This window comes from Physeter macrocephalus, chromosome 6, assembly GCF_002837175.3.
Source record: "Physeter macrocephalus isolate SW-GA chromosome 6, ASM283717v5, whole genome shotgun sequence".
NCBI lineage: Eukaryota > Metazoa > Chordata > Mammalia > Artiodactyla > Physeteridae > Physeter > Physeter macrocephalus.
In genome coordinates, this window is record NC_041219.1 from 64,745,091 (window position 1) to 64,765,957 (window position 20,867).

General features: G+C 37.6%; 1 protein-coding gene across 8 annotated transcripts in view; it reads left to right on the plus strand.

Moving 5' to 3' along the window:
• Positions 1-17,955, plus strand: part of MGST1 (microsomal glutathione S-transferase 1) — a 22,869-nt gene extending 4,914 nt beyond the window's left edge. For 4 of the 8 annotated variants that reach the window (XM_028491065.2, XM_028491066.2, XM_024129101.3 and 1 more), the window contains 3 exons: positions 1,397-1,544; positions 3,960-4,054; positions 17,348-17,955. In XM_028491065.2, coding sequence (XP_028346866.1) covers positions 1,419-1,544; positions 3,960-4,054; positions 17,348-17,594 — 468 coding nt within the window. In that variant the 5' untranslated portion in view covers positions 1,397-1,418 and the 3' untranslated portion in view covers positions 17,595-17,955. Of the gene's footprint in view, positions 1-1,396; positions 1,545-3,959; positions 4,055-4,486; positions 4,593-17,347 lie in introns of those variants that run through there. The other 4 variants (XM_028491063.2, XM_028491067.2, XM_028491064.2 and 1 more) reach the window with 2 other exon arrangements.
• Positions 17,956-20,867: the final 2,912 nt, after the last annotated feature.

Here is a 20,867-nt window from a genome sequence, read left to right on the forward strand (position 1 = left end):
GGACGCGCAGGTCCAGCGGCCACGGCTCACGGGCCCAGCCGCTCCGCGGCACGTGGGATCTTCCCGGACCGGGGCACGAACCCGCGTCCCCTGCATCGGCAGGCGGACTCTCAACCACTGCCCCACCAGGGAAGCCCCAGGGGTTGAGTTTTAAAGGCAGGAGCAGATATGTCTGCAAGAGACAACACTCCATGCTAAGCCTGTAAAACAGCGTTTAAGCTTGGGTATGAGAAGAGATATTTGTTTAAGTAGAAGACATAGAAGATGTAGGTAGTGGGGCTGAGAATAGAACAGAGGAGGTTAAAAAGAATGACTCTCAGATAGTGCGGAATCTCAGCTTTACTCTAAGTTTCTACCCACTTGGACTTCAGCTTCACGCGTGTGTGCCTCTGTCTCCTTCCTGAGCACTTTCCTGGTTATATTTCCGACACCAGGCTCAGGGAGTTACCTTCAGTTTACTCCTGACCGCTTTTAGGTGGAGGTAAATATGGAATGTGAAGTGACCTGAAGACTTACGTAAAGTTAATCCTCCTCCCCTTGTGCCTTCTACAAGAGCATCATAAATGCCAATTTTTCACCTTGCATTTGCAAGCCTGTTATTTTATGTTTCCATTATCCTGCTTCACCCTCTTCATTTGTGTTGATGTGAATGATGACCACGGTCTTGATGACATCAATGATCGTGATCAGGAGATCATAAACTTTATTGAGAGTTTTCGTGGGCCAGGCACTGTGCTAGGTATGTTCCGCGTGTTATCTCAATTAAATCCTGACTAAGTTAGGAGGTATTACTATTCCTATCTTATAAATGAAGCAATTCAGTTTCACGGAGGCTAAGTCTCTCAACCAAGGTTAATAGCAAAATGGTGTGACTGGAATTAGAATCCTGGAGTCTGAGATCTTGAATATGACTGAAAGGACAAAAGGCTGTTAAGCTGGGTTTGTAAAGGAGGACATATGTTAGAACTTACGCATTTCTAATCAAACATTAATGATACTAAATACTATGTACGTAGTTTGATGTTTCTGAAGAGATCCATGGATTCTGTTTTTGTGTGTGTCCAACTTGTGGCTCATCTTGATGCAAAAATATGATTTTGTTTCTATGTTTAGAGCAGTTCGCCTGTTTATTTTGCTTGTAATAGCCCCTGCATTTTCATTTTCACTCAGTACTTGTTTGATGTCTTCAAGCTTAATGATATAGAACTAGAAAAAACCATAATAGTATTCACTTTGGAATTAAAAAAAACCTAACTGATTATTTCTTCTTCAAATAACCCAAGATATCTTTAAGAACAGTGTGGTTAATGCTGCAGTATAAGCACATCAAGTTACCGTCAAGTTATTTGGGGTATTTCTGTCTGCTTTTTCCTATCTTGTCTAAAATTTTTTTAAGATTCCAGACCAAAATTGAAAAAATGGTCGAGCTCACACAGCTAATGGAGAATGAAGTATTCATGGCTTTTGCCTCCTACACAACGATTGTTCTTTCAAAAATGATGTTTATGAGTACTGCAACTGCATTCTATAGATTGACAAGAAAGGTAAGACATTGGAGGCAATATTTTCTTTTAAGAGTTGAGATTCTGGAAAGCAATTTTCTTAAATTATTTTTTGTAAAGCCCAGTGGCATATTGTCTAATACTGCAAATGAAGAATGCAATCATTTGGTACAGGTGGTTCTGATATATTTATGGAATGGGTGCTTTTTCCTAGAAACTAGTAAATAGTTTTTTCATTGTAGCTTTTACCTTTTGTCATGCCACTTAGCAGATGAGATTTCTGGAGTATCAGAGTTTTCAAGGAAACTTTTTGTGATTTTGAAGTTAATTTTGCCTACTAGAGTTTAGAAAATAGTCATTTTCTAGACAGTGAACTGGTGTTTTCAGCTCTGTTACAGGTCAAGGATATGCCTTTGGGGACAGAATTAAAGTTCTGATTATCAGCAGAACCTCTTATGATTGGGATAAGGCATTTGAATTTTGTGTGGTTATGAATTCTTAAGTGGATAATATTTCTACCCATCATGATAAGAATGATTTTTTTTTAAACTGGAGGCTTGGGGAAGGTGGTAGAAAGTTTTTGAAACACATAACCTGTATTCAGGCAGGGTTTATGACAACAGTGATGGGGGCAAAGCAAAGCTACATTGACAAAGTTAAATGCTTTTCATTGGTGTGGTCCCTGTGCCTGTTCAGCAGCTTCTTTCTGGAAACCATCGTTTCTCTTTTAGTCCCTGTCCTGAGTTTTTGTCCTCCAGAGCCTTGCTTTTATCTAGAAGTCACAGTCATTCCTAAGGTATTTCCTCATTACTGTCTTGAGGTGTCATTTCTTCCGAGGGATATTTGCATTTTAATGGAGGCACATACCCACATGTTTAACTCTCTAATGGGGCAAGGTGTTAGAGCAGCAGGCTATAAAGTGGCTGCTACCACCAGATCCACACTGTCCTCTAGAAATGTCATGGCACCAAGGATAGCAGAAATGTTGCTTGTCTTAAAAGGAGAAGGGAGGGCTTCCCTGGTGGCGCAGTGGTTGAGAGTCCGCCTGCCAATGCAGGGGACACGGGTTCGTGCCTCGGTCCGGGAAGATCCCACATGCCGCGGAGCGGCTGGGCCCGTGAGCCATGGCCGCTGAGCCTGTGCGTCCGGAGCTCCGCAACGGGAGAGGCCACAACAGTGAGAGGGCCACGTACCACAAAAAAAAAAAAAAAAAAAAAAGGAGAAAGGAATTCCAATTTGTGGAGTGCCAGTGATATATGTTAGGAGCCATGACACTCTTTGTGTGTGTCAGATCATGGAAGCATTTTACATAATTGTTAGCATTATCATGTGAGATGAGCATTACTGTTCCCATTTTATAGATGAGGAAATACAAGTCAGAGAGATTAAGTAGCTTTCCCAAGGTTACACACCAATCAAGGGTGAGGCTGAGATTCAAATTCAGATTGGTTTAAATGAAAATCTCACGCTCTTTACGTTGTAATACCTTTATTTACTTATTCAAAATATATTTATTGAACATCCACTGTGTGCCAGGCAATTATTTAAGAACAAGACAGACAGATCTGACCTCAAGAGCTGATACTGTATTACACTGCTGCCCATCAGTTCTCCTCAACATCTTTACCTGAAATAAATACTCATGTCATATTAAGAAAAATATTATAATATTTATGAGGTTCCTCAGCTTAAATTAAGGCTAATTTTAGAGTTCGTGTTTTTCTTTATTATATATTATTAAATACTGGGACATACTTAGATATTTTTAAGTGCATGTTTCAAGTTTCAGGGAATGGGGAAATCATTTCAAACATCGTAATAATGGCAGGAAGGAATACATGAAATATGCCCTAGAACATGTACTTGGTGTTTATAGGAATGCGATTCAACTTCTTATATTTCACTGTGTTGTTCAACACAAACTTCTAGTTAATTGAGAAAAAGAAAAGAGGCACACATATCCTAACAAAGTACAAAATACTTTTCCTGCCCCTCACTCTTTTATGCTGCATGCCTGTTCTCTGACATCCTTGGCAAGTAAACGTATGACTTTCATATGAGCCAAGCAGTTAGAAATATTAATACTCTTGAGGGCAAGTGCATCAACATTACTGTAAAAAAATGCCAGTTCACCGTAATAGTCAATGAGGACTTAGAATTATGCTCTTTTTTTCCAGTTTTGCTTGCTTTTCGCTATTTGTATACATTGGTTTTGATTTACATTCTTATTTATGCTTCTCTTAAAATTTTTTTTTACACTGTTAATAAAAATTCAGATTTTAAGAAGAGATGCTTTCTGCTACCCCTGGGTTTGATCTGTTGCTCCCATTTTTTTTCATAATGGCCAACTTGGATGCCTGTATTTCCTTCCATTAAAATGTAAATAACTTATCAGATAGAGTTACCCCTATGTTACTTGGCATTTGAAATAGGTTTTTTCCTCGTTATTTGGAATAGGTTTTTGCCAACCCAGAAGATTGCGCAGGCTTTGGCAAAGGAGAGAATGCCAAGAAGTATCTTCGGACAGATGACAGAGTGGAACGTGTACGAAGGTGAACCCACTGTCTCCTGAAATGACTTACTTGATCAAAGAATTTTGGTGCCAGAGTTAAGTGAGGATGTTGGGGTCTTGAAGAAAGAAGGAAGAAAAGTCAGTCATTTTACCTAGTCCGTATAATTATAGAAAATTAGCGATCTAGATGTCTCCAACTATCACTGTGATTGCACATATTTCCAATTTAGCTCTTCTGTGCACTTTGTTGGGGTTAATGACTTTGTTCTGTGTAGGGATTTATCAAAAGTAATGACAGGTAGGAGGTGAAATGAGGATGGTAGATTCTTGCAGTTTTTGTCATCTTTCTCCAGAGGTGAAACTGTCAGCTTGTGTAAAAGGTTGAAGGACTAGGTATTTTCGCATAAGATTCAAAATATGAACTTGGGAAATCTCTCCCTTTCCAATCTCTCTCTCTCTCTCTTCTTTGTAGATAATATGTTTAATATACTGAGAATGCAATGAACAATGAAAAGCAGTAAGCCAAGATACCATCTACACAGTTTCCTAATAATACCATGAATATACTTATTTTAAAAGCACATTGAATTCTAGTTCTGGAGTATATTTCTTAATCCTTGTCATAAAGTCATGTAAATTGCAAACTTTTTTTCATCTTTACAGAGGTATTATTGACAAATAAAATTGTAAGATGTTTGAAGTGTACAATGTCATTTGATATATGTATATGTTGTGAAAGGATTCCCTCTATTGAGTTAATTAACACATCCATCACCTCACATATTTCATCTCCCCTCCTCTCTTTTTTAGTGAGAACATTTAATTTCTACTCCTATAGCAACTTTCAGTTATACAATAACACAATACAGTGTTATCAGCTATAGTCAGCATGTTATACTTTAGATGCTCAGACCTTGTTCATCTTATGACTGATGGTTCATACCTTTTTATCAACCTCTCCATCTTTCCCCCAACCCCTAGCCCCCTGGCTACCACTACTTTCTGTTTCTATGAATTTGATTTTTTTTTCCTTTTGGTAGATTCTGTGTATAAGTAATACCATATAATATTTGTCTTTCTCTGTCTTAATTATTTCATTTAGCCTAATGCTCTCCAGTTTCATCCAAATGACAGGATTTCCTTTTTTTTTTAAGGCTGAGTAATATTCCATTGTGTGTGTGTGTGTATGGTTAGGTTGTTTCCATGTCTTGGCTGTTGTGAATAATGCTGCAATGAATGTGGGAGTGAAGACATCTCTTTGGGATAATGATAGTTCTCTTTTTAATTGTTTGAGGACCTTCCATACTGTTTTCCGTAGTGGTTGTACCAGTTTACATTCCCAACAACAGTGTGGAAGAGTTCCCTTTTCTCCACATCCCGGCAGGCATTTTCTATCTCTTGTCCTTTTCACAGTAGCCATACTAACAGGTATAATGTGATAACTCATTTTGATTTAGGATGATTGGTGATGTTGAGCACCTTTCATGTACCTCTTGGCCAGTTGGATGTCTTCTTTGGAAAAATGGCTAATTGGGTCTCCTTTTTTAATTGGGTTATTTTTACTTGTTTGTTTATTTGTTTTGGGCTATGGAATTGTATGAGTTCCTTATATATTTTGAATATAAGCCCTTATCAGATATGTGGTTTGCAAATATTTTCTCCCATTCCATAAGTTGCCTTTCAATTTTGTCGATGGTTCTTTTGCTGAGCAGAAGCTTTTTGATTTGATGCAGTCTCATTTGTTTGTTTTTGCTTTTGTTGTCTTTGCTTTTGGTGTCAAATCTAAAAAATCATTGCTAAGGCCAATGTCAAAGAGCTTACCGACTATCTTTTCCTTCTAGAAGTTTTATGGTTTCAGGTCTTACGTTCAAGTTTTTAATCTATTTTGAATTGATTTTTGTGTATGGTGTAAGATAGGGTCCAGTTTCATTCTTTTGCTGTGGAAATGTAGTTTTCCTGACACAATTTATTGCAGAGGCTGTCCTTCCCTATTGTGTATTCTTGGGTCCTTTGTAAAAAATTAATTGACTATATATGTATGGGTTTATTTCTGGACTCTCTATTCTGTTCCTTTGATCGATGTGTCTGCTTTTATGCCAATACAATACTGCCTGGATTACTATAGTTTTTTTGTGTTTTTTTTTTTTTGCGGTACGTGGGCCTCTCACTGTTGTGGCCTCTCCTGTTGCGGAGCACAGGCTCCGGACGCGCAGGCTCAGCGGCCATGGCTCAGGGGCCTAGCCGCTCCGCGGCATGCGGGATCCTCCCGTACCGGGGCACGAACCCGCGTCCCCTGCATCGGCAGGCGGACTCGCAACCACTGCGCCACCAGGGAAGCCCTATAGTTTTTTAATGTAGTTTGAAATCAGGAAGTATGATGCCTCCAGCTTTGTTTTTATTTCTCAAGATTGCTTTAGATATTCAGGGTCATTTGTGGTTTCACACAAATTTTAAGATTTTTAAAAAGTTCTCTAAAAATGCCACTGGGATTTTGAGAGGGAGTACATTAAATCTGTAGATTGTTTTGGGTAGTGTGGACATTTTAGCAATATTAATATTAATTCTTCCAGTCTATAAGCAGAGAATATCTTTTCATTTATTTACGTCTTTTATTTCTTTCATCAGTGTCTTATAGTTTTCAGTGTATAGATCTTTCACCTCTTTGTTTAAATTAATTTCTAAGTATTTTATTCTTTTTGCTGCTATTTTAAATGGAATTGTTTTAAGTTTCTCTTTCTGATAGTTCATTGTTAGTGTATAGAAATGCAACGGAATTTTTTTATCGTAGTTTTATTGAAATTTGAGCAAGAATTTGGCTTTGATATTCTCCAACATAATATTTTTGTATGTTGATTTCATATCCTGAGACTATACTGAATTCGTTTATTACTTCTAACAGTTTTTGGTGGAATTAGGTGAGTATTTTTGATATAATATCATATCATCTACAAATAGAGACAGTTTTACTTCTTTCTTTCTGATTTGGATGACTATTTCTTTTTCTTGATTAATTGCTCTGACTAGGATTTCCAGTACTATGTTTAATAAAAGTGATGAGAGTGGGCATCCTTGTCTTGTTCCTGATCTTAGAGGAAAAATTTTTGGCTTTTCACCGTTGAGTACCATGTTAGCTGTGGACTTGTCATATATAGCCTTTATTACATTGAAGTACATTCCATCTAAACCAGTTTGTTGTGAGTTTTTATCATGAAAGGATTTTGGGTTGTCAAATGCTTTTTCTGCTTCTATTGAGAAGAATTTTTTAAAATTCATTAATTTATTTATTTTTGGCTGTGTTGGGTCTTCGTTTCTGTGCGAGGGCTTTCTCTAGTTGCGGTGAGCAGGGACCACTCTTCATCATGGTTCGCGGGCCTCTCACTGTCGCGGCCTCTCTTGTTGTGGAGCACAGACAGGCTCCAGACGCACAAGCTCAGTAGTTGTGGCTCATGGGCCCGGTTGCTCCGCGGCATGTGGGATCTTCCCAGACCAGGGCTCGAACCCGTGTCCCCTGCATTGGAAGGCAGATTCTCAACCACTGCGCCACCAGGGAAGCCCCTGAGAAGATTTTTATCTTTCATTTTGTTAATGTGGAGTATCACACAGATTGATTTGCAGATGTTGAACCATCCTTGCATCCCTGGAATAAATCTCACTTGATTATGGAGTATGATCCTTTTGATCCTTTCAATTAAACTGTTTAATTTGTTTTGCTAATATTTTGTTGGGGATTTTTGCCTCTATGTTCATCAAGGATATTGGCCTGTAATTTTGTTTTCTTATAGTGTCCTTATCTGACTTAGATATCAGGGTAATGCTGGATTTGTAAAATGTGTTTGTAAATGTTCCCACCTCTTTTATTTTTTGGAAGAGTTTGAGAAGGATTGGTTTTAATTCTTCTTAGGGTATTTGGTAGAATTCACCAGTGAAGCTGTCTGGTCCTGGATTTCTTTGTTGGGAGGTCTTTAATTACTGATTCAATCTTCCTACTAGTAATTGGTCTGTCCAGATTTTCTATTTCCTCATGATTCAGTCTTGGTAGTTTGTATTTTACTAGGTTGTTCATTTTCTTCTAGGTTGTCCAATTTGTTGGTTGTCCAATTTCTTCTAGGTTGTCCAATTTGTTGGTGTATAATTGTTCATGAGTCGATTTTGACCTTTGTATTTCTGTAGTATCAGTTTGAATGCCTTCTTTTTTAATTCTAATTTTATTTATTTGAGTCCTCTCCCTTTTTTTCTTGGTAAGTCTTGCTAAATGTTCGTTTATTTTATCTTTTCAAAAAAGTCAGCTCTTAGTTTCTTTGATCTTTTTTACTGTCTTTTTAGTTTATTTCATTTATTTCTACTCTGATCTTTGTTATTTCTTTCCTTTTACTAATTTTGGGCTTAGCTTGCTTTTCTTTTTTTAGTTTCTTGAGGTGTAAAGTTAGGTTGTTTATTTGAGATCTTTCTTTTTTCTTAATGTAGGTATTTATCACTTGTATAAGCTTCCCTTTTAGAACTGCTTTTGCTGCATTCCATGTTTGGTATATTCTGTTTCTGTCTTTGTCTCAAGACATTTTTTGATTTCTCTTGATTTTTTTCTTTGACCCATTGGTTGTTTAGTAGCATGTTGTTTAATCTCCACATTTGTGAATTTTCCAGGTTTTTTCTTTTTTTTGTAGTTGATCTTTAGTATCATACTGTTGTGGGTGGAATAGATGCTTGATATGATTTCACACTTCTTAAATTTATTAAGGCTTGCTTTTTGGCCTAACATATGATCTGTCCTGGATAATGTTCCATGTGTTCTTGGGAAGAATGTTTATTCTGTGGCTTTTGGATGTAAAGTTCTGTAAATGTCTTTTTAGGTCCATCTGATCTAAAGTATAGTTTAAGTTCAATGTTCCCTTATTGATTTTCTTTCTGGATGGTCTATCCACTGTTGAAATTGGGATATTGAAGTCCTCTACAATTATGGTATTGTTCTTTCTCCTTCAGATCTGTTAATATTTGCTTTATATATTTAGGTGTCCTATGTTGGGTGCATAAATATTTACCAGTGTTATAGCCTCTTGATGAATTGACCCACTTTATCATTATATAATGACCTTGTTTGTCTCTTGTTACAGTCTTAGGCTTAAAGTCTGTTTTGCCTGATATAAGTATAGCTACTTAGCTTTCTTATGGCTTCCATTTGCATGGAGTATGTTTTTCCATCCCTTCACTTTGAGTGTATGTGTGTCCTTAAAGCTGAAATTAGTCTCTTTATAGGCAACATGTTGTTAGGCCTTGTTTTATTTTTATCTGTTCAATCATTCTGTGTCTTTTGATTGGACAATTTAGCCCATTTTCATTTAAAGTAATTACTGATAGCTATGTACTTATTGCCATTTTGTTAATTTTTTTCTGGTTGTTTTGGAATGCCTTTGTTCCTTTGTTTCTCTCTTCCTTTGTGATTTGATGATTTTCTCTAATGGTAAGCTTTGATTGCTTTCTCTTTCTCTTTTGTGTATCTACTGTAAGTTTTTACTTTGTGGTCACCCTGAGTCTTACATAAAACATTTTGTGTTTATAATAGTCTATTTTAAGTTGATAACAACTTAGCTTTGAATGCACACAAATGCTCTACATTTTTACACTCCTCCCCCCACATTTTATGTTTTTGATGTCACAATTTTCATCTTGTTATTTTGTGTATCCACTGACAAATTATTGTAGTTACAGTTATTTTTAATACTTTTGTCTTTTAATCTTTATACTAGAGTTATAGGTGATTTAACCACCACCGTTACATTAGAGTGTTTTGACTTTAACTATATGTTTACTTTTACAAGTGAATTTTATACTTTCATGTTTTTCTCTTTAGTGTCCTTCAGTTTCAACTTGAAGAACTTGAACACTTTTTTGTAGGGCTGGTCTAGTGGTGATAAACTCCTTTAGCTTTTGTTTGTCTGGAAAACTCTATCTCTCCTTCAATTCTGAAGGACAACTTTGTTGGGTAGTGTATTCTTAGTTGGTAGTTTTTTCTTACAGAACTTTGAATATATCATCCCACTCTCTCTGGCTTGCAAAATTTCTGATAAAAAAAATATGCTGATAGTCTTACGTGGGTTCCCTTGTATGAAACAAGTTGCTTTTCTCTTTCTGCTTTTAAGCTTCTCTCCTTGTCTTTAACTTTTGATAAGTTAATTATAATGTGTCTCGGTGTGGGTCTCTTTGGATTCATCTGTTTTGGTACTTCCTGAGGTTTTTGTAGCTGAATGTCTATTTCTTTCTTCAGATTAGGACCATTTTCAGCCATTACTTCTTTGGGTAAGTTTCTGCCCCCTTTTCAGTCTCATACTTCTGGTACCTCTATAATGCATATATTGGTCTTTTTGAGGGTTTTCCATAAGTTCCTTAAGCTATTGTCACTCTTTTTCATTATTTTTTCTTTTTGTTTCTCTGATGGATGAATTCTGCTGCACTGTCTTCAAGTTTGCTGAACCTTTCTTCTGCTTGATCTAATCTGTCATGACCTCATTTATTGAATTTTTAAATTCAGTCATATTCTTCAGCTCTGTGATTTCTGTTTGTTACTTTAAAAATATTTTCTATTTCTGTTGAAATTCTCACTTTGCTCATGCATTGCTGTCCTAACCTTGATGAGCATCTTATGACCATTATTTCCATCAGGTAAATCACTTATCTCTGTTTCAGTAAGATCTGTTTCTGTAGATTTACCTTGTTCTTTTGTTTGGAACGTATTTCTCTGTTTCTTTATTTTTCTTTATTCTCTGTGTTGGTTTCTGTGCATTAGATAAAACAACCACCACTCCCAGTTTTGATAGAGTGGTCTCATGTGGGAGATGAACCTTGTCAATTAGCTTGAGCTCCTGGTTGTCTCTCAAACCTTTGTGATTGTCCAAGCTGCCTTCTTTGTTTCTACTGGCTCCCAGTTTTTGAGTGTGTGCCAAGACTTTTCAAGTGTTCCAAAGGGGAGGATCACAGTCAGCAGCTAGCTTCAAGCTGATTGGAAGCTGGACTGTCAAAAAACAGCTAGGAAAGTAGGTAGTTAAGCCCCTTCCAGAGAGAAACTGGGATTTGGGCATTTTTCCTGGGCTCAGGTGTATAGCTGTGGGGAGAGCTCTTGTACCTATTAAGAAACTGCTTCCTTGTTTGCTATAGTCCTGTGGAAGTCATGAATGCAAGCCCCATTGGCTGTCAGAGCCAGGCAATCCAGGAGCCTGTCCCTTCAGTAGTAGCTGCGAAAGTTGGGGTGCCAGAAGTGCGTACAAGCTCCTTCCAAGGAGATACTGGCAACTTGGAGTGGGCTAGAGGGAGAAGGTGAGGGATGTGTCTTCTGGCTTCTCCAGTCTCTGAGGAGGATTATAGCCAGCCCCTAGATGCTTGCTGAATTGGAAGCCTGACCCTCAGCAGCAGCTTTAAAGTGTACAGATGAACGCCTTTTAGGGAAGGACTGGAAGATGGACATTTTTGCCTGCTCCCTCTTCACTGAGCCTTGGGGGTGGGGTAGCTGCAGCAAGTGCTTGTGGTTGTTGAGAACTGCTTCTTTGTTTGCTCTCTTCCTGTGGGACTTGTGAATGGTAGCACTATTGGCTGTCAGAGCCAGGTGACCCAGAGACCCATCACTTGGGCTGCAGCCATAAAAGCTGAGGTGCAGATGTGTGTAAGCTCCTTCCGGGGAGATACTGGTGACTTGTTTTGGGCTAGAAGGAGAAAATGGAGGAGGTGTCTACTGGCTTTCCTAGGAAGGATCAAAGCCAGACCCTAGATGCAGGCTAACTGGAAACTTGACCTTTAGGTAGCAGTTTTTAAAGTATGCAGGTGGATCTCTATCTGGGACAGACTGGGAGGTGGGCATTTTTGCCTGTTCCCTCTGTGCTGACTCCTGGGGGAATAGCTACAACAAGTCTCATGCACCTGTTAACAACTTTGCTTTTGTTTGCTATAGTCCTTTGGGTCTCCAAAATGCAATCCTCACTGACTTACAGAGTTAGGTGTTTTGGTGGGGGCCTGTTTTGGGGTGAAAGTCTTTAAGGTTGGGGCACTAAATATGAGGTCTAAACCCTTTTCTCCTCAGAGAGAAGCTGGGAGTCGAGAATTCCCTTCCGACTGTATGGTGCTTTTCTGGGGGTGGGGTTTATAGCAAGATTTTCTCAGCCTTTCCTTATCCATTTCGATGTGGGTATTTTCTCATTCTCTCAATGGGTAGAAGTTGCTCAGCTAGTTTCTGGATTTCTTTCAGAGGTAATTGCTCCATGTGTAACTGTCCATTTGGTGTATCTGTGGAAACAGGGGAGTTCAGGAGCCCCCTATGTCACCATCTTGGCCGACCTTCTCCCCACCGCAAAATTTTTTTTATTGAGATTCCATTGCCAATCCATTAGTTACCTTTTTCTAACATGTGAAACATTAAAGTTATGTACCATCTTCATGTAGTATTTTCTAATGCTCATCTAAACTGTAGTACAATTCTAGACACATTTCACGGGGTAAGCAAAATTATATAAAATTAAAGAAGCAGTGAAGAGTTTTCATAGCCATACTTAAACATTTAGATATTTAGTTTTGTGATGAATAGTTAAGATATGAAACATCATGAATATATTTGACTACACTTCTTCAATTTGGTGAGTATAAATAGATAATGAAATGGGGACTGAAAGAAAAAATTTTACTTCTGTAATTCACGTATCTGCTGCAGCATGAAATCCCTTTGGAATCTGATCATATTTGCATCATCACTTTTGACTTCCTGGAAAGTCTGAAGCCCCTCCCAAGATTTCTGCAGATTCCCTTATGGTATATAGTCTCAAGATTAACTCAGTCTGCAATCCTGCATTTGTGCATGTTTCCATATTCTGCATTTTGTTAGGCTGATGTAAACTTGGTTCTTTCCTCAACTCTCTCAGCAAATCAAGTTAAAAATGTGATAAAAATAGACCTGACTAAATCAAGGTGCAGAGTTTACAGTATGGCAACACAAATATTTCAAGTTGTATGTATGTTACAGTGCTCTGTCCTTCAGAATCCTCTCCCTGGGGAAGTTGCATTGTGCCCTCTTCACCTCACAAAATGGTCAGCATTACACCATTGTGCAGGCTTTCCTTTTACCCCATGTACTTCTCTGCTCCTCCAGTACCGAAATTTAATTTTTTTATTTATGCAAAAGTTTAATCTCAAATTATTTATCAAGCAAGAATGGCTTTTTCTAAGAGGAAGTCTATGCTAGAGAGTTAGAATAAAATTTTAACTTTTGCTTCACTTAGTTATACATTTGTTAATTCAGCAGTCCTACTGATTAAAGTGGCCAGTTTTAAAATGGATTGTGTCAAGAATATGAATCTAATAGTCTCAGGAATCTCTCAAAGAATCAATGTGAAAATTTCAAACAGTATCAGAGGAAAATTATATGTGTTATGATGAAAAAGAATAAAAATTAGAAAAGGTGAATAAAGCTTTGTGGAGTTATCAAAACCACTAAAGAGAAAGTAAGCAGTTTAAAGCTTTGTCTCATCCTTTTTGTGTATCCCTTTTAGGGAAGGTAATCAAATACATGATGCTAATCATGACCCTATGCTCATAAAATTGCCCAGAACTTGAAAGTGACAACAATTAGACCTTTAGTAGCATTAGTAAGTTTGAAAGGAAGATCAAAGTAAGTCTCACCTATGAAAACTTAGCAACAGATATTTTATTTGGGGATTTTTAGATTCCTCCCACTCTCCCTTCCCAGCCCCTACTTCTATCTCTCCTTGCCCATGGGATTGTATTTCTAAAGGAGAAAGCCATTATCTAAGCTGATCTTCTCATCAGGTTGTGAACAACAAATAAAATTTAGTGAGAATGATTGACCTTTAGCTGTGAAAGGAGTCAGTGTCCTTGAGGAGGTGCAGCCACTGTGTGTCCAGCGCCTCCTGGCGATCAGACACTGGCTTTTCAGTGCGGCAAGAAAGAGAGTGTCCAGGAAAGACAAGGCATCCAGTTTCCAGGTGTACTTTTTTTGAGATCGGATCAGTCCCATCAAAAAATTTCCTACCAACAAATCTCTTTTGGAGATACTTTTCAGAGAAAGAGTTTCCAGAATCTCCACTTTCCATTTTTAACCTAGAATTTTTCTTTTTCATTACTTCCACATGTAATTATCACATTATTTCTATTAGCATATTTCAGTGACAGGGACAGAACTTGGCTACAAAGGAAGTGAAAATTATGCTTTCAGGTATGCAATAGTGAGAAAATTAATACATTCTACACATATGGAACACTTAATTAAAAATATAAAGTAATATGTGTTGAAATGTCAAGATAAGTAGGCTAAAGTTAGTTATTTATATTCTGGGCAGACAGAAATCAGTGATGATTAGAAAACCTTTTACATTATGCATTTATTTAATCCTATCCCATCTCGTTCTAGAAAGAATTCAAGACCAAATGTGTTCCCTACAAGGTAAAAAGAAAGTTGTATGGTAATCAGGGCAGCTGGAGAAATACAGGGTAGCATTCAAAAGAGGAAAAGGGGGGTGGTACTTAGGAAGAGGAGAGATGTTTAGAATAGGCTATGTTCAAAGGTAGAGAATACCCCTTCACTGAAACTGTTCAGTGGAGTCCAGATGATACTCGCTGGGGATTCTTCAAGGAACTGGAACATGGGCTAGGATTTGAGCCAGATGACTTCCCTTCTGGCCCCAATGCATGAAGGAAGCATTTACTGAGAGATTACTCTGTGTGTCTCACTGTCACTTCTTTTATTGGAGTGCTATGAAATAGCTTTAAGACTGGGTTCCTGCCCTTGAGGGGGTTTATAACTTTCCCCCTAAAAATAAGACCAACATTCATGTAGTACTTAGAGAATGATAGAAAGCAGTCTCCCATTAGATGTTAAGTCGTGAGGTACAGGGTATTAGTTCCTAGGGTATTTAGGAATATTTCATAAAGGAAGAAGCTGAAGAATGTTAGGACTTGAGGAGAAGGAGTGGAGAGATCACGTCAATTTGGGAAAAATTCTTTGTGGGAATTTGAAAATACTGCTGCTGTATGCTGAGCATGAAGAACTTTGGGTAAGAGAAGGGAGTCAGCAAGTCTGGTGTGAAGCTCCTTTTGTAGTTGGCCATCCCCTGATAATTCTCAAAGATGTCTAGCAACTCTGGTCTAGGTCAGGGCAATGCTGAGATCCGAGTGGTTCTGATCTGACTCGGAAGGTGTGACTGGTGCATCATAAGCACAGAGCAGGGCTGATGGGAACGTCAGCCCAGAGCAAGCTTGCCCCAAGGAGCATCTGCCTGAAGGAGAAAGGAAATAGGAACACAGGATGATGGAGAGGGGGAAATAGACCCTGGTAGAAGGCGGTCACACATAAAGATGGATGTCCACCAGGTACTAGATTTTGGTAGCTGTCTAGGAATGACATGAAAACGAAGGAAGCTGCCCCTCTAGGATGAGCTCTGTTGTTTGAGCAGAGAAAGGGTTATGGCGGAAGGGTGATACTGAACTACAGCAGGAGCTGACTGGGAGAGTTGGGTAAGCATGTGCCTGGCTCAGGGTCTAAAAAAGAAGAGCATATAAAATAGCGTAAATTAACATAGAGTATGAGGCTCCACTGAAAACAGACCTTACTAGGACAATAAGGAGTGCTCTCTCTGAGACCATTTTGAGGGCCAAGGACAGGGAAAGAGAATTGAAAAGAGAATAAGATAAAGAGAGAGAGGGAAGCCGGAAAAAAAAAATGGAGGGGCCAGTAAGGTCCAAGGAAGCCCTGCCTTTGAACTTCCTTCCCTCTCCCTCCACTGGAGCTCTTTACCCCTTATTGTCTTTGACTTTCTTCTCTTCTATTTGCCAATTGCTTAATACAGTCTTAGAAGTAAACACATTTCCACGGGGTCTCACCATTATAGGTTCTTTCCCAACTTTAAAATGTCTGTCCTTTTAGAATGTTGTGAAGGAGAAAAGTAACATGGCCAAGATGGGAGGTGAAGATATATCTGTGGTCCAGCAGGAGAGTTCAAAGGACCCAAACAAATACCCTTGGTGTAATTGGTGAAGCGGGCTCTTCTTTAGTAGAAAATAGTATTCCTGTCCTTTCTTGCCCACCTCACTCTCAGTAATCCTTGGGTTGTTCCATGAAAGAGAAGGGACAAGAACTCCTATACCTTTCTGTCTTGGCTTTTATTCAGGAACAGGCAGTTGTTTATTTAAATCTTTCAAAACTGTTACTTACCTAGGTTACTGTCACATTCTTCATACCTTTATGTTGTTATCATCTTTGTCAAAAAGGTGATGAGAAAGGATAATCTACAGGAAACAGGAGAAAGGAAAGGAGGGGAGGAGAATGGTGATCATTGAGCAGGCAATATGTAATAGTTACATTTTTTGCTAAAAGAAAAGAGAGTAACATAAAACAAATATTTTACATTTTGAAATATGTATCGATAGCTGATAAGCTCTATCAAAATCTCAATTTCTAGTCTAGATTCTTAAACAGTTTTTAACTCTGGCGACTTGAACAGGGGTACCAGATTTTTGAAGATTAAGCAGTTTAAAAAAATGTCAAGTCAATAATAGATGTGCCTTGTATTCACAATCCTAGCCAGAGGTGCCATGAATTGGAGGAAAACTTGTGTCTAAACCATGCTTTCTGTTTTCTTATAGCTGTGGTATGAAATTCCAATCAAGGAAATATGTCTTTCTCTTTATTGTCTATCAATTTTGTGTATACTTTGCACTTTGCTCCATCACTACTAATTCCTTTTGCAATTTTAGGATAGGTTGGCTAAATTTTTTTCCCGTGTTTGAAAGACTAGTATGTATTCTATTATATGGATGTGGAGAGCATGAATTTCTTGATATTAAACTGGTAAATTGATTCTTGGCAACATAGTCGATTGGGTGAATGGGCAAGAGTGGTCTCAGTAACCATTTTGCAGACTAGCACAAGTGAGGGAGGAGTCTTAAGAAAGATCATAACAAAAAGGATTTTCTTCTTTTGGGAAGAAGAATTTTTATAAGAAGAATCTTGAATTGCTATTGTATGGACCTTAGAAGAAAAAGTATTTTATATGTATAAAAATGGAGTTTTATTATATAGATGCAGTTTTGATGGTCTTGAAAGTGCAGAAAGCCTTCTCTGTTGTATGTTGAGATACACTACAAATAAAAGAAACAAGATAACGAGACATTCTAAATAAGAGTCAAGTGGGTAAGGAAGCAAGGGAATTTGAGAGAAATAAAATGAATCTTACTTTGCATGTTTAAGATCCATTAACACTTCTGTTTAGTTTCAGAAGAGAGGGAAAAATGAATATATTTCTGCTGATTTTGAAATTTGTGTTTTACAAGTCATCTTTTTCCACAGAGCCCACTTGAATGACCTCGAAAATATTGTGCCATTTCTTGGTATTGGCCTTCTGTATTCCTTGAGTGGTCCAGATCTCTCTACTGCCATCCTGCACTTCAGACTCTTTGTTGGAGCACGAATCTACCACACAATTGCTTATTTGATACCCCTTCCCCAGCCAAATCGCGCTTTGGCTTTTTTCCTTGGATATGGAGTTACACTGTCAATGGCTTACAGATTGCTGAGAAGTAGGTTGTACCTGTAAAGAGAATCATACAACTCATCATCCAGTGATTTTCTAACAATTCTGTACTTCCAATTTATAACAAATACTTTTTAAGATTTTAAGTGGGAAGGGAGCAGAGAAATTAAGATAGGGAAAACCTAGTCTGAATATTAATGTCACCAATATCCTTTACTCTTTTTTAATATTTGCACTAGAAATTTAACATAATTTTTAGCTCTTTTGTCTTATTCTTAAAGTACTTTGTTTTAAATTTTGATTCTAATTTGTAACATTATTCAACATTTCATATTTTAAATCTTTAGAAAGAGTAAGTACATGTATGTTAAACTTGTATTTCAGTATTGCTGAAATCGGCTTATGAAATAAAGAATTTAAAGAACGATTTCATTTGGTTTCATTTTTCCCAACATGTTTTCAAAAGTTTCAAACCTACAGAAAAGTAGAAAAGTAGTACAATGAACTTCTATATGTCTTTCACCTAGATTTACCAGTTGTTAACATTTCCCCATATTTCCTTTAGCTCTATCACTCAATGCTTTTTCTGAACAATTTGAAAGTAAGCTGCAGATACTGTATCATGCATTTAAGATACTTCACTCCTAAATACTTCAACATGTATCTCCTGTGTACAGAGCAGTCTCCAAATAACCATACCATTCTCACACCAAAGAAATTTAACTCTAATACAATATTTATTTAACGTACACAGTTCATAGTTAAATTCCCCAATTTTTCCAATAATGTCTTTTATAACTGCTTTATTTTGATCCAGGAATCAAACAAGGACATCACATTGCCTTTTGTTATCATTTCTATTAAGTTTTCAATAAAAATGGGTGAGTTCTTTCATTTTTTTTTCATCTTTTATGACTGGCATTTTTTGAGAAGTTTAGGCTGGTGGTTTTATAGAATGATCCTTAATCTGATTTGGTTTTGTATATTTTTTTCTCATTCTTAGATTCAAATTAAACATTTTTGTTAATGTTGTGTTCTTCAGATTACAGCACATTAATAGACATATGATGTCAGTTTGTCCCATTAGTGGTGATCAGTTCAGTAAGGTAGTATCGACCAGATTTATTCACTGTAAAGCTATCTTTTTGTAATCGTATTTAGGGTGATAAATTGAAACTGTGCAAATCCTGTCCTCCTACAAACTTTCACCCAATGGATTTAGCATCAAATAATGCGCAGTTTTGTTTCTATATAAAAATATAAATATATAAACATAAAAATTCATAAAGCATATGTTTACAAACGTATAAACACTATATACATCCGTACATATTTAGATTTTTTGTCTTGAATTATGTGTACTTAAACCTTTATAATAAAGGATGAACTTTTAAAATATTGATGTTTTTCTTATACTCGCCATTTATATTATTAGTTTTTCTATCTCTTGATTACTCTTAATTTTAATACATATTTCTTAAATAGTGCTTTTAGTGGCTCTCATAATGGTTCATTTAGGTTTACCACACAAATGAAAAGTCACTGTGTTTATATTTTAAGTTTCATAATTTGAGCAGCTCTTAAGTCCATAAAACATATTGGACAATTGACTGGAGAATTCTGTACAAGTTTCTTTTCACTTCTTTTCCTAATGTTAAAAGTGGCTTTGCATATCAGGAAGGCTCTGTGGTATAATTAATGGAAAAGATCATGAGCTCAGAAGTGAAAAGTTCAAAATTTAAGGATTAGATCTGCCTGCATAAACACACACACACAGACACACACACAGACACCCTACTCTCTGGATTTGGGTAACCTACTTACTCTGTCCAATCTGTAGTTTCCTTAAACTTTTGTGAGATTTTTTGAAGGTCAAATGATCTATGTATGTGAAAAAAAGATATTCTAAACAATAAAGTGTCCTCCATATGGAAATTATTTGAGTAATCTATCAAGCACAAAGATTCAGTTAGCTGAGTTTTGTGTAAGATACTTGTTTAACCATCGTCACTTCTGTAATTGTTCTCATAAATTTTCTACTTCCCTGGTAATGTTTCTCAGTAGTAGCAGAATGTTCTGTGGTTATTGTTTACCCACTCAGCTACTAATATTTGATATCCATTACTTAACAACTAACAGGAAAAAGAAAGGACATTTAAATTATATGTTTTTTTAAAAATTTTTTTTATTTTTGTCTGCGTTGGGTCTTCGTTTCTGTGCGAGGGCTTTCTCTAGTTGTGGCAAGCGGCGGCCACTCTTCATCGCGATGCGTGGGCCTTTCACTATCGCGGCCTCTCTTGTTGCGGAGCACAGGCTTCAGACGCGCAGGCTCAGTAGTTGTGGCTTACAGGCTTAGTTGCTCCGTGGCATGTGGGATCTTCCCAGACCAGGGCTCGAACCCGTGTCTCCTGCATTAGCAGGCAGATTCTCAACCACTGTGCCACCAGGGAAGCCCTAAATTATATGTTCTTAGAGGTATAAAAACTGTATATGTGCAGAACATGTTTAAGAAAAAGTGAAAACGTCTAGAGATCACCTACTTCAATTTCCACGTGTCAATAATAGTTGTAAAGACAATTGAAAATGGTTTCTAACTATTTTCACTCAGAAGAGAAGCTGTAGATGTTGGGGAATTTATTAGTGAAACTGTTGTAGTGGAGGAGGATGGATGAAGGAAAGAATATTTACTGGTCCAGTATCTCCTGTACCAAGGAATCCCCACCTGACCACATGACACACTGGACTCTGGAGGGACGTCTGTGCTATAAGTGGCTTTGACTTGTGATGGGACAGAGGTGGAGAAGAGATTACACAGTTTGTATTAACACTGTTACCTAGGAGGGATGTGATGGATGTGTTCATGTTTCTACCACTTAATTAGAACTCTTTGAATGCAAGGATTGTGTTTTCTTTGTCTTTGTATATACATTCTTATTCATGTACACAAACATACACATCTGCATTCATACACCCCATTCTCAAGACTCCACACTCACCACACACACACACACACACACACACACACACACACAGGAGGTAGTACCACCACCATCACCAGTACTAACCATTATGTATGCACTTAATAATTAGGTAACAAGTTACTTCTTCAAATTTCACCACTCGCTTCACTCAAGCCTTGGTCTCTCCTCACCAACCCTAAACTAACTCTACCATAAGTAAGTCAAGTTTCTTCTGCAGAAATCAGAAGGTATTTATCTGTAATTCTTTTTTTTTTTTTTTTTCGGTACGCGGGCCTCTCACTGTTGTGGCCTCTCCCGTTGCGGGGCACAGGCTCCGGACGCGCAGGCTCAGCGGCCATGGCTCACGGGCCCAGCC